The sequence below is a fragment of the Crinia signifera genome, chromosome 6 (assembly GCF_055691185.1).
Source record: "Crinia signifera chromosome 6, ASM5569118v1, whole genome shotgun sequence".
NCBI classification, from domain to species: Eukaryota; Metazoa; Chordata; class Amphibia; order Anura; family Myobatrachidae; genus Crinia; species Crinia signifera.
In genome coordinates this window covers 281699767-281714647 of record NC_139222.1, presented here as the reverse complement: position 1 = coordinate 281714647, position 14881 = coordinate 281699767, and the positions used below count along the sequence as shown (strand labels likewise).

At 48.0% G+C, this 14881-nt stretch overlaps 1 protein-coding gene across 1 annotated transcript in view; it reads right to left on the bottom strand.

Annotated features, from left to right (window-relative positions):
• Positions 1–1194: 1194 nt before the first annotated feature.
• Positions 1195–14881, bottom strand: part of ZDHHC6 (zDHHC palmitoyltransferase 6) — a 40067-nt gene continuing 26380 nt past the window's right edge. Inside the window, exons 6-11 of the mRNA XM_083149812.1 lie at positions 11579–11632; positions 7145–7312; positions 6844–6885; positions 4917–5062; positions 4761–4807; positions 1195–3952 (exon numbers count right to left, since the gene is read on the bottom strand). Of these exons, the coding sequence (XP_083005938.1) occupies positions 3852–3952; positions 4761–4807; positions 4917–5062; positions 6844–6885; positions 7145–7312; positions 11579–11632 (558 nt within the window). The 3' untranslated portion in view covers positions 1195–3851. The remainder of the gene's footprint in view (positions 3953–4760; positions 4808–4916; positions 5063–6843; positions 6886–7144; positions 7313–11578; positions 11633–14881) is intronic.

The following is a 14881-nucleotide window of genomic DNA, read 5'->3' as shown; positions in this document are numbered from 1 at the left end:
CTGGTGCACAGGTGTAGTCATTACTAACTGTCACATGTCCCAGACCACCTAGCTGGTGCACAGCTGTAGTCATTGCTAACTGTCACATTCCCCAAATCACCTAGCTGGGGCACAGGTGCAGTCATTACTGACTGTCACATTCCCTAGACCACCTAGCTGGTGCACAGCTGTAATCATTACTAACTGTCACATTCCCCAAATCACCTAGCTGGGGCACAGGTGTAGTCATTACTAACTGTCACATTTTCAAACCTGCTGCATTCATTCCTACTATAGATCCACAGGTTGCCTGAGACACATGACCTGTTGGTAGATCTTGAGGACAGGTTTGGCCTCCCGGCTCTACAGTGTCTAGTGGGGATTATTAGGTCAACCACTATTGGCCACTAGGCAATCTGTCGACGGGGTTTAGGTCGAATTTGACAAAGGGGTGACACAATCGCAATATCGACATGGTAATGGTTGATACAGGGAAAGTTAAACTCATGTTTTTCACGGTCTACTGTATGTCGACATGGCCACCGTATGAGTGTATTACCAGGTCCCCTACACTCGCCATGCTTTGACCACATCACTTCGCCACACTATTATGATCTATGCCCACTTGGGCATACTTGAAGTAAAGACTAGTCTGTTTAAAAAATAAAAATTATGAAAACTTGTGTCGACTGTTCCATGTGTCGACAATTGACAGGTTGTCCTTTTGCACGCATCAACCTTTTCTTGTGTCAAACTATTGCATGTTTAATTGTCAACGTATCGACCAGATGCCGTCTAGGTTGGGTCAAGAAGTCAACACCAAAAAGTCAACATTGACCTAAGGTCGTCATGCATTCGGTGGACATTGACAAAGGGTTGGCATAGCAAATGTTGACGCATGGAAATGTTGACATGCGTTCTTCACAAATTTTTCCATTATCTGGACTTTTTCGTTCTTGAACATCCACGTGGACTGAGATTGGGAACAGCACAGTGTGCGGGCACAGAGACATCATGGCCGAAGCATGGGGAGGGGGAAGGGCCCTACAAGGGGACACTGTACTAACTGGGGGTCCATGTCAACAGGTGTAGACACGGACACCAAAACCCGTAAAATCCTCATGTTGATCCTTACGCGTCGACTTTTTTTCATTGTTTACCTCTTGCTACCCCATCTAAAATTGCTAGAATTCTTTATAATTTAGAATTGGAGAATTGTTGACACTTGTATTTATTAACCTGAAACATAACAAAAGTAATATACACATCATCCCTCCGAGCCATCCCAGATATAATAGGTAATATTACAACACTAATTAATAAAATAATTTTTTTTTCCTCTGTCTTTTATTAATAATAGCCGACCAAAACACCATTTGTAAAAAGATCAAGTTTCAGATGAAAGTGACCACGGTAAAAAAATAATAATGAGACAAAAAATACAAATGAAACAAAAATGAGACAAAAATACAAATGAAACAATGGTTCATTATTAAACAGAACGGAACACAAAAGAAACAGGATCGCGTAATTGAGCATTGATTATAATCGGTTTTTGGTTGAACAATGCATTCTCCAAATGAGCAATTTGGCATCTTAGATTCTATTTAAACTTTATGTGAATTTAGAAAAAGTACCCAAGCTTCCCCCTTATCTAAATAAATTATAATCCCACCATTTCCCCATGACTGGAAAGGATGGGTGGGACTCATCCTTAGCACTTTAGGGTTAGTGTGGGGGACAATCACCACTCGCCCTTAGCACAGAAGGGGTTATTCGCACATGGCATGCCGGTCTGTAATACAGAGTTGTGCTAGTCCCATCATCTCCAGTTTGACCCAATACGGCCTCTGATACCTGGTAATAAAGACATATTACTAAAAAGAAGCCAATAACTTATTTTCAATGGAGAAGCGCGAAAATGAGGTACAAACTAAACAAGCCCCACCCTCTCGTATCACATGATGGCACCTGTACCAATCAGAAAAGGCAACAGTCACGTAGATCCCGAAAATCAATACATGGAGCTATAATTGTCAGGACATCATGGGGTGAATGATCTGGGAAATGTGAGGCTACTTTCCCCAATATACTGAAGGGGCAGATAAGAGAGGAGGATGATGATCAGACAGAGAACAGGACACTGGATGGAAGGGAAAATCCTTTAATGCTTCCAACCATATTACTACCTCCAGAAAATGGTGCAAAAAGGCAGCCATCGGTTCTAGGGCCCCCCTTAAGTTTCCGATTGACTCCCCACTACTTGATGACCTCCTTTAGTCTGGACAATTCTGAAACCAGTCAGGACAATCGGGGGCTCAGATTCGAGAAAATCCAGGTAAATCCGAAACGCTGATCTCTAATCGAGACCCTGTTAACACACGAATCCCTAAACTTTTCATGTATTCTGAGTGTTAACATCTGGTAACACATTCATCTAATGGGCATTAAACAGGGTCTCGGGTGAAAAATGGGAGTACAATAGAGTAGACGTTAAAATAGAGGCTAGTAACTGAGGGGTAGATTTATTCATCTCGGTGAAGTGATAAACGGTCTGGTTTTTATCACCGGCCAATCAGCTCCTACCTGTCATGTTTCAAACCAAGCCTGTACCTTCACAGGTAGTAGCTGATTGGTCAGTGATACAAACCAGACACTTTATCACTTCACTGAGCTTAATAAATCAACCCCTGAATTCCCCCCATAGAGAGTAACGTAAGAAAGTGGAATGACCGCGGTATGGAAATCTATTTACCCAATTACCAGCTTTGGTGTCACATGCAGGTCCAAACGGGCCTTTCTGGGTGTATAACAGGCAGCAGCTGAGCATACACACAAAAGACAACCTATTGGGGCAGGAGTCAAGGGGACGCCCTTTTCCGGACCTCTCCCCTGCGCCCAGCATGAAGTAGGTGCATGTGCTGATATTAGAGACAGCTGCAACTGCGCACTGCAAAAGCCAGGAGGAGCGCGGTGCGAAGGCACAAAGATGTGCGGACACTCGCCGTAGCATTCCGACAGCAACATATCAGCGGCGGCATAGGGGATGCACGTGACCCAAGAAGACTACTTTGAATATAGGTGTAATCAACTTATAAAGACTTTGCTGAAAGGCACAGAAAAAAAAATGCATTGAATAAAACTGAAAGCAGGGTTTGTCCAAGCCTATAAATTAATAAAGCTTTGTGAAGGTTGAAACCTTTTTGATGAACTTTCCGTAGAATCACTTTTCAAGCGGTACCCCATTATTAGGGGCCAACCGGAAACACTTAGGTTGGCGCCGGATAGGACTTTGTACGTCTAATACACTGTATTCTACAATTGTATTCAGCTTATACACAGTACACAAACAGTATACAAAAGAAATAAACTGTATTAAAAGTGAGGGAGTCTGCAGCATGATCAGAATCACATCTGATCTTTGAGAGAGTTTCTAGAACAAATACAAAGCTACATGGTGCACGTTTGTGTCCTCTTGGAAAGTGTACATGATCGCATGTCCTCGTCTTGGCCGGAAATTGCATGATCTGAAGAGTCGTGCGCCACGTTCCGCGCACGTCCTGAGTATTCCACCACCACGAAAGACGCTGTAAACAGATCGCTTCAGAACGTGTTGCTGCTGTCTTAGCGGATTCCATACGTTTAGCTGTAAGAGACAGTTAGCGCCGGGGGTGGGGGGTGGGAGGATGAGCCCCCGGCCGACGTGACGTGGCTGAATGTACATGCTCAGCCGGATGGACTGAAGACACGGAATGGCTGTGGAAGAGGTAGGTAACATCCAGAGATGAGTCGGAGACTGCAGCTGGTGGCCACCTGTAAGTGACACCGTGACATGAGGGGAGAATGTACTGGACGTGGGCATCTAATGGGGGCTATCTGGTCTTCTTCTCGTCATCTGACTGGTCGGCCCCTGCGTCGGAGACATGTTTCACCATGCATCTTCTGGGGAACCAGCCCCTTATTCTGACTCCATCTGGGGAAAGAAAAAAAATATATAGGACCATGAAAGAGAAACGAGCAGCAAGAATCGCTGATTACCCTTCATTATTCTATATACCGGGCTTCAAGCCGCAGCCACCGTACATCATACTGGTCTTGCCACAGTGATCTGATCTGGTCACGTCGCTGCCCATGTGCACCACCCTGGGCACCTCACTGCCACAGTGCCCCGCCCCAGGCCCATGCCAGTGACTCGCTGCGGTCCCCTTCCTGCCACAGTGCCCTGCCCCACCACAGTGACCCAATCCAGTCCCCTTCCTGCCAAAGTGTTCCGCTCCACGGCCCCGCCCCGGCAGTGAGACCAGCTTCGGGCCCCGCCCCGCCAGTGAGACCCGCGCCGGCCCCTCCCCACCAGTGAGACCCGCTCCGGGCCCCTCCCCTGCCAGTGTGACCCGCTCTGGGCCCCTAACCCGCCAGTGTGACCAGCTCCGGGCCCCTCCCCCGCCAGTGTGACCCGCTCTGGGCCCCTCCCCCGCCAGTGTGACCCGCTCTGGGCCCCTAACCCGCCAGTGTGACCCGCTCTGGGCCCCTCCCCACCTGAAGTGCCTTGTACTAGGTTGCAGCCCCTCCAGGAAACAGTGCCCAGCTTCAGGGCTCTAGCAGCGACTGCCTGTCCTCTATAACATAGCCCCCATGACTCAAATTGTTGCCACAATGCCCACAAACACCAATCTCATCCTCTCTGTCATAGTGCCCAGTCCTCCCCCCCTCTTCCCTCCCTCTCGTCCATAAAATAAAATCATTCAATTTAATTTAGGGTTCAATAGAATCCATGTTCTCACCTTCTGGATGTTCACCTTCAAAGATTCTGTCACCATACATCCAGTGCCTGGGGAGACAGGATTACATGTTACCACCAAAGTTGCGGCACTCCCTCTCAGCAACGCCACGCTCCCACAGCGGCAGCTAATGGTTACACATAGAGCGAGGGGACTTACTTCAGGCCTCTGGTCGCCAGTACAAGGTCCCCTTTTTTCAGCTTCATTCGGGGCTCCTCGGAACATGGGGTGGTGAAGAAGGTTCGGATTCCTTTGGTTAGAGGACAGCAGGCCCCGCTGTAATCTTCCACTGCTCTGTATTCTACCTGCAGCGGGAGCAACAGCAAGACTATACTCCTGGGAAACAGGTTACACGGCCGCCATTTCATCGCTTTCCTGGGATTGTAATGACACCCTGTCACCTGCCAATCAGCCTCTACTGTCATGGTGCAGACAGTGTATGGAAATGACAGTTAGGGGCTGGTTAGTTGGCACGCTCTCTCTCCAAGGCTTAACACATAGATAACTTGGGGGCAGATGTATTAATCCTCAAAAAGAGATAATCGAGAGGGAAATAAAGTGCTAAACGTCCAGGCAAGCATCTCCGAACTGTCATGTTATATGCTTGAAAAATGTCAGTTAGGAGCTGAATGGCTAGACATTTAGCACTCTTAAATCACCCTTGCGTTTCACTCTGTTAGGGGCACATTTATCATCACCCTCCTCCTCTGCGGATATGATATCGGCAAACTCACTATGCGATAACTGACTACATATATCAATAATCGCTGCCCCTGTGATGGGTCATCCGCAGCACCATCAGGATTTTTTTTCTGAAAAATACCCCCAATGCTGTACTGGGCATGTGCCGCCTTCACCACCGGCCAGTGGCGGAACTTGTGAGTGGTGGGCCCAGGTGCAAAAGAATAATTTAGGCCCCACACCAGTGGGTGACAGGGGTACAAGCTTCTGGTCTAGACAGCAATGGGTCCCTTAGTCCTCAGGGGCCCGTTGCAATGCACCTGCTGCACCAATGGTAGTTCCACCTCTGCCACCGGCACCCCCCTCCTCCCGCTGGTATACTCACCAACCACCAGGGATTGGCTTCTGCAGCGCTGCCAGTTTTCAAGGCTTTCTTCTCCTGTTACCCCTGGTGCTGTAAAGTGAGCTGCCACTTCGCAGCCTCACTTTACTTCACTGGGGGTCACAGCGCAGCAGGAGGCCCAGAAAACCAGCACCCCTCACCAGACCACCGATCCCTGGTCCCTGGAGACGTTAGTATGATTTTTTTTTTTTTTACACTGTGATCAGCCATCGGACACACAGCTGATCACCCTGACCACGTCCCGGTATAGATTCCTCTGCCTAGGAGCAGACAAAGCTACGCAGAAGGTCAGAATTTGCATCTATGCCCTGCGATTAGCCAACATTATTCACATTTGGCCCCGGCAGTATTATCACAGGGGCCAAATGCCATTTTATTTTTTTGTTAGTAAATTTGGGCAGATCACGTTTCCTCCTATAAGTATGGGGAAATGAGAATAACTGCTCCAAAAACTCTTTAGTATCTTCAGGGGAAACTGGAATAATGTGAAAAGGGTCTGAAAACATCCTTTCTACACATAATTTTAGTAAAAATAATATTAGTAAATGGGTCCCCTAAAGGCTTAATACACCTGCCCCTTATGTCACTTATTCTACCATCAGGCGCGGGTAATACGAAAACATTCCAACACTTAAACATCTTTTCCAAATGACGTCAGAGAGAAGAAAAATCCTGAGAACAACGTTCTCCCGAAACCAGGAGCTTCCCGGAAACTGAATCCATTTAATCTTTTAGGAAAATCTCCCAAGAAATGACGGATTCATTGCAGCGGCGGCGGCTTTACAAAAGCACCCGATTGGTTACAGCAAATGCCATAACATGGGCTGAGATGTATGAAGCAGTGAAAAGAGGGATACGTTGCCCCTAGCAACCAGTCAGCTACTACATATGATAGAATGCACTTGATGCTACTTCGAAGCTGAATGGTTGCCATGAGCGACATCACCTCTGGATCACTGCGTCATACATCAGAGGATTTGCATCCGCAAACATCGTACTTACACTGCGCACTCGCTTATCGGCCTTCTGCTTCAGCTGCTCCACCTGATAAAACACAAGCCAGAAACATGGGTCACTGATTATGGGATGTATTAAATGACTGTCATTTATTCTGACCACCATCTTATTGCACAGGCTTAGTACATCTGAACCATGTCAGTTAAAGCGTTCAGCTTATTTATATATCTACGGCCAATATGGCTGAATGAGGCTGTGAGAAATGGATAAGGGTCTCAGTATATGTAGCAGACGGGGGTGTAGAAATATCCTGCTTCCCTCCTGTCCAATCATCATCTGCTCTTACCGTCAGGGTGTACCTGTGGCACCCTTCCCGGACGCGCCATTCTATTCCGTCACCTTCAGGCGATCCGGAGAAGGTGAACACCTGGCGAAAGTTCTTCCACCTGCTGCCCAGGTCATAGGGGAAAGTGAACGTCTCGCCGGTCTGGTAATACTGGATCCTGTCCTTAGCCTGTGAGTAGAGAGTGCAAATATAGTATTCTAATAGGGACACAACGGTCATACGGCTTTCTGTGTTGTCATTGGATACAGTTAATCCAATAGTCATCTACATTTAGAGACCTCCGCTCCTGAAGGTGACCAGTGTATACATCTGAGGTTCTAGCAGCCTATAGGTTTGACTTACAGACTGCTGTACTCAGTGATTAGCAGGGTTATTTTTCAGCAGGCTCCAGCAGGAACTGAGGCCCTTATTCTAGTTCACTCTGACAAAATATTTCTTAGATGGACAAAACCATGTGCACTGCAGGTGAGGCAGATGTTACTTGTGCAGAGATAATTAGATTTGGGTGGGGTTTTACATCTGCCTCACCTGCAGTGCACATGGTTTTGTCCATCTAAGAAATATTTTGTCAGAAAGAGTGAACTAGAATAAGGGCCTCAGTTCCTGCTGGAGCCTGCTGAAAAATAGCCCTGGTGCATAGTACACTGCCAGAGAGCGACTGTGTATACCATGGGTCTTCAAACTGCGGCCCTCCAGATGTTGTGAAACTACATGTTCCAACATGCATTGCCACATTTTTTCCTATAAGAGTATGCCAAAACGGTCAGGGCATACTGGGACATGTAGTTCCACAACATCTGGAGGGCCACAGTTTGAAGACCCATGGGGTATACACACACACCAGTGATTGCAGAGACACACTATAGTGCAGATTTTAGCTAATAATGCAGATCAGGGAGCATACACCCTCTCCCTCTCCCCGACACCCCCTCCCTCTCTCTCCCCGACACCCCCTCCCTCTCTCTCTCGCCCCGACACCCCCTCCCTCTCTCTCTCCCCGACACCCCCTCCCTCTCTCTCCCCTACACCCCCTCCCTCTCTCTCCCCTACACCCCCTCCCTCTTTCTTGCACCCGTCTTTTTCTCCCTCCCTCCTTGACGTTCTCATACAGCTTGCACCCTGCCCTCGCCCCTCCCCTTTCTTTGATTCTTTGACACCCTGACTCTTGAGGGATACGGTCATTAGGTCGAGAATATCAGGTGGACACCTGAAACAGGTCAACATACACATTAGGTCGATGATGGGAAAGTCTACAGTCAAATGGTTGACATTAGTTTTTCACATTTTTTTGAGCCGACAGGCGGCATTTCATAAATTGAATAAAATAGTGTGGTGAGTGCAGCGAGCCATGCGAGGGGATGCCGTGCATTTACACAGTGTTCATGTCGACATTCAGGACAATTAAAAAAAACAAAAAAAAACAACAGATGGTTGGTCCTGATGAAGCTGGTGGCGACACGCGCGTTGACCAGACACACTTAGTGTGTGAAATATCCCCATGTCCCCTTCCCCCATGAAATGTATTTTGATTGATGTATAGGGCGTTACAGTATCCACTCACAGAGGGCGCATCTGATAGGAGCTGTGGGGTCAGAACCTGACCACGGTCTCCCAAGACTCAGATGTGATTACAGCACGCCAGTGCAAATACAGCACCCGGCCGGTGCGTCCCTCTGTTAGGCGCAGTGTCAAGTGATGGAGCGCGACGCGGGTCTGCGAGTTGGAGAATCACAGCCTCACCACTGACTGTGATCTCCCCAAAGACACTGACGCACTACCAGCACAGCCGGGAACAGTGGCATACGTACAAGCCACTTTCCCTGCGGAGAGGAACCAAACAAACGGCGGAGAACACTAACAGCCGATTTGTGTTCCCAATATCAGATCTAACGGGTACACTTTAGATGTGAAATACGGCACGTATACTACCAGACGGCCCCGTAGTCTGTTATTATTTAAGACTGTGCTACACACTGCGCAATATCTGTGCAGATACTAGGCGGCAACCCTTTTTTTGATGTTTAAAAGGACCAAACAGACATATTTACTTTGCTGTCCTAATTTATCTGCACAGTCCTTGGGAGCAATCTGTGTTATAAACTAATATTAAACAAAAGAAACTGGTACTTGTGTATTATAACGGCGCCCGATTTAATCCAAATCGCATCCGATATCGCATCCGATTTATCGGCCGATTTGCGGCCGATTTTCTGCCGATTTGATCTGCGATGCGATTTTGCATCCGATTTGCGTCCGATTCGGCCATTTCCTGATGATTTGCATGTTATTCCATCCTTGCACACCCCCAGGTACTATGCGATGGTATGCGATTTTCGGGAAAATGCCCCTGATTGTACAATTAAATATCGCATAGCAACGCATGCCAGCAAGTGGCATGCGATGCGATGTGATTTGCAATGTTAAATGCACCCCCATTGTTAACGCCACCGCCACTATCAACGCCAACCCGAAGCGTGGCGAGCGCAGCGAGGCCGCGAGGGGCGGCGGTACGCGTCCTCCGACCTTTTCATACCCCCACTATCCACGTCGGCGTGGAGTTGATTTTAGATAGTGTGGCGAGCGCAGCGAGCCACCGAGCCCGAAGCGTGGCGAGCGCAGCGAGCCCCGCGAGGGGACGCGGATTACTTTACATGTATTCCGCGGCCGCTCGCCACGCTTCGGGCTCGGTGGCTCACTGGGCTCGCCACACTATCTAAAATCAACTCCACGCCGACGTGGATAGTGGGGGTATGAAAAGGTCGGAGGACGCGTACCGCCGCCCCTCGCGGGCTCGCTACGCTCGCCACGCTTCGGGTTGGCGTTGATAGTGGGGGTGGCGTTAACAATGGCGGTGCATTTAACATTGTAAGCACCCATCAGGGTGATTGTACAATTACAAATCGAATCGCTTCACATGCATCGCATGGCATGCATCACATGCCACTATATTGCATGCGATGCACTACGATGGAAATCGGGGGTGTGCAAGGTTTGCAATAATGGAACAGCATGCAAATTGGCCGGAAAAAGTGAAAAATCGGTCGAAAATCGGTCCAAAATCGGCCGCAAAATCGCATCCGATTTTTCCATGCGATTTGCGGCCGATTTTCGGCCGATTTCGTGGGCGCCGTTATAATACACAAGTACCAAGGAACTTAATTAAGTGAAAATTGTAACAGATTTGTTAATTTCATGAGTGGGTACACACTGTAAGATATACAGCAACACGCACCTAATCTAGCAATTACACTGGGAACAGGACATTGGGGTTCAATTTGAGAGGATCTATATCCCCTTTTTTAAAAACACTTTGTTTCTTCCTCTTTGCCTCCTTGGCAATTGTTTTTATATGTCGCAAATCTTAAAATAAACAATTAAAGGTTACATTTTATTAATTTTTCTTGTCCTAACAGTGCGTCACGCACATAACAGTCTTTCTTCTCTTCCCTTGTTATTGCTCAAATTACTGTTGAAGTGACAGCACACCCCACATAATAAAGTCTATGAATATTGATTGAAACAAGGGGCTACCTTATAAACACTGCCAGTGCGATTGTTCACCCCCCCCCCCTCTTTTTGTTCCAGATGACTAGCAAGCCATTGATTGGCTGAGACCTCTCTCAGCCAATCAGCGATTGGCTGAGAGAGGTCTCAGCCAATCAATGGCTTGCTAGTCATTCTGTATGGGCTTTTTTTTTTTTTCAAGTTATCTGTGTTCCTCCCGGCTCCCGCCACTGCCCGGCAGCCAGCGTCATCCTCCCTGCCCGGCGCGCTGCTCCCGCTGTCACCCTCCTCCTGCCCGGCTCCCTATGCAGCCTCCCCCTGCTCGGCTCTCTATTAGCCGGCATCCCCCGCCCGCTGATGACCCCCCGCACGGCTCCCTCCTCCTGCAGCTCCCCGGGGACCGCATATGATAAATCCATGCGATTTATCATATGCAAACCTTGGCACATCAAGTGCCTAATTGTGTGTCCCCCTCCCGGGGAGCTGCAGGGTGAAATCAGGTTGTTAGCAAAGATTGTGGCCCCCATACATTAGTCCGACTTGTCCTAAGGACAAGTCGGACTAATGTATGGGGGCCACAATCTTTGTTAACTCATGAGCTATTTACATACAATTCATGCTATGTGTGTACACAGCATTAGCCTACTGAACACTAGTACATGGAATTGATCATAGCCTGATAACAGAGTTCACTAGCTTGCTGTGAGGCAGGTAACAAAGCTGCCTCCAGTGTCGGACACTGTAACTTTACGCTACAAGTACGTATCTCACACTGGCTGCACCGTCCCTATTTACATGCTGCCGCCATCATTATTCCCTTGGGCGATTTTTCGCAGCAAAACGATTAGCGGGACTGCGGCAATTGGCAACTTTGAAAACGTGACGCACTGCCGAGGAGGGCGAGGGGTGCGGCACAGACAGGAGACGTACCTTCTCTTCTATCCACGATTCAATGGAGGTTTTATTCCGCAGAATCACTTTCATCTGAGAACACACGAGATAGAAGAGATGAGAATAGCTGTCAGCACAGTGGGTGTGATCAATGTATCTCCACTTACAGCACAATGGGTGTTTGGATGGGATGTCAATCATCTGCCTGCATAATGCACACCCTGGGTGAGTGTAATGCATCCGGGTGGAAGCCTTTGTATACCATTTAACTAGCAGAGAGAAATCAATTGCTCTATAATAAAGGCCTCAGTTGCCAGCAGCGCGAACCACAAAACAGCGTCCTGAATACAAGGTTTGTAGCCTCTGTGGGCTCCGTCTAATAAGATCTGATCTGAGCGGCTTTGTTCGGTATTGTGTGTGCGGCTCAAACAGCCGCAGAACAACGCACATCAGACGGACGGACAGACAGAGCCTCCCTGGGACACAGCCTGGAGTTTAAAGGACAGCGATGTTTAGACATGGATTCTAATCTAAGAAATCAAATGGAATTTTATTGTTGTGCAAATAAATGATACAGAAGGTAAACTCCGGGCATCGTGGCAAAAGGGAATGTCTGGGGGCCTATTGATTGTATATAATGTGGCAACCTGTATAATGTTCCATTGTGGAAACGGTCTTTCTTGTCTATGAGAACAGCAGGTTGCAGAGATATACAAGAGAGACGGATACGCAGAGTGTACACAGTGATCTCATCCCGTGTCTATAGTTCTACCCTAAGCCTGGCAGACAGCGAAGGGCGCCACCTTGTGGGCTGGCCTAAGAGGAAGGACGCAGTTTACACACTTATGCACCCCATAGACTTGTGAGATATAGCGTACAATCATGCGATTGCGATAAATTGCAGCGTCAAATCACATGGATCCCACGCCAATTGCACATGTCACCCGATGTGAGGAACAGGCACATTGGTCAAATCTTAAGATATTATGTGTTATTTTAATATTTATCGCATCGTGGTTTTTAAACACATGCGATTGGTCGCACTGCGATGTGCGATCTGTCAGTTTACATACTCCCAGACAGGCCAGCCCTCATTCCATCACCCTATTTCAGGTGGCAAGGGGCATGCGATATATCGCATGAGTGTATGCAAATCAAATACAAAAAAAAGCACTTGAGATGCGATTTATCGCACAGGGAACTTCATTGGAAATCGTAGAGCGATATCGCATCACATACCATCGCACGAGTGTATGGGCATCATTACTCAGAGCAAGTTCAATGTGAAGCGCTGGTTGTTCCCTTGATGTCGCTGCCGCCTGCCCACTCCCCTACCCATGCGAATGAGAGCTATACTCTCTGAAGGCATTCGCACATGGGGGTTTGCGCATGTGCGGACCACCCCCCCCTTTTCGGAACGGGCCCTAATTTGCCTCCTTCTGAACAAGTCTGAATCAGGCTGTTAGTTTGATGACATCCTCATCATCAGCCTACACTTGGTTTATAATGTGTAGGGAGAGCATTCAGCGTGATGCTGCTTCGTTCAGAACGCTCAGGTCTCTCAGCAATGCACAGCGCTGTGTACTAACCGAGGTGTTAGGGGCAGTGTTCTCCATTCTGCATGCAGGTTATTAATCATTGGAAGACACAGACCTGTGGGGCCACGCATTTAAATCACTGTGGTCTACACCAGTGGTCAGGGAGCAGAAGTATATTACCCCAAATGGGGTAAAAATTTGATTCCTGGGGGTAATGGATGATCGTACTGCTGAGACACAGCCAAGCCATGCATATGAATCTATATGCGTGCCCGGCTGTGTCTCGGCAGTGCGACCATCCATTACCCTCAAATATTTTATTTAATTGCATATAGAATCTAAATATAGATTCTATATCCATGCCTGGCTGTGTGTGTTACAGTACTGTAGTGTACAGGGACCTGAAGCAGTGCAGCACAGGCTGTGTGTGCTAAAGTACTGTAGTGTACAAGGACCTGACGCAGTGCAGTGCGGGCTGTGTGTGTTAAAGTACTGTAGTGTACAAGGACCTGACGCAGTGCAGTGCAGGCTGTGTGTGTTACAGTACTGTAGTGTACAAGGACCTGACGCAGTGCAGTGCGGGCTGTGTGTGTTACAGTACTGTAGTGTACAAGGACCTGTCACAGTGCAGTGCAGGCTGTGTGTGTTACAGTACTGTAGTGTACAAGGACCTGATGCAGTGCAGGATCTATGTGTTACAGTACAAGAACCTGACGCAGTGCGGGCTGTGTGTGTTACAGTACTGTAGTGTACAAGGACCTGACGCAGTGCGGACTGTGTGTTACAGTACTGTAGTGTACAAGGACCTGATGCAGTGCAGGATCTGTGTGTTACAGTACAAGGACCTGACGCAGTGCGGGCTGTGTCTGTTACAGTACTGTAGTGTACAAGGACCTGTCGCAGTGCAGTACAGGCTGTGTGTGTTACAGTACTGTAGTGTACAAGGACCTGTCACAGTGCAGTGCGGGCTGTGTGTGTTACAGTACTGTAGTGTACAAGGACCTGACGCAGTGCAGTGCGGGCTGTGTGTGTTACAGTACTGTAGTGTACAAGGACCTGACGCAGTGCAGTGTGGGCTGTGTGTGTTACAGTACTGTAGTGTACAAGGACCTGACGCAGTGCAGTGCGGGCCGTGTGTGTTACAGTACTGTAGTGTACAAGGACCTGACGTAGTGCAGTGCGGGCTGTGTGTGTTACAGTACTGTAGTGTACAAGGACCTGACGCAGTGCAGTGCGGGCTGTGTGTGTTACAGTACTGTAGTGTACAAGGACCTGACGTAGTGCAGGCTGTGTGTGTTACAGTACTGTAGTTTACCAGGACCGGACGCAGTGCAGGCTGTGTGTGTTACAGTACTGTAGTGTACAATGACCTGATGCAGTGCCGGCTGTGTGTGTTACAGTACTGTAGTGTACAAGGGGAAAACATTGACACTATAGTTACATGGATGTCACATCATCAGTGGCTATATCTCACACAGCCTGGCAGCCATTGGTGATGATGATGATTCCCATGTATGGAGGTCAGGCTGTGTACCGTACTAGCGGGATATATCATCAATATCTGGGGGTACAGTGTGTATTACAATTATATGATTTCCTGAAGTTTAAATCGAGGGGGTAACGGCGTATCTAAATGTGTTTTGGGGTAAAAGGTAATAAAGTTCCCAGACCCCTGGTCTACGCACACAGCGATTTTAAGGCATTTTCTGAGCAAATTAGTGAAGTAATGTAAACTCACTCAGAAAAAAAAGGGCCCATAACCAGTGTTCCCTCTAAGCTGTGTGCACGCACACAACTCGACGAG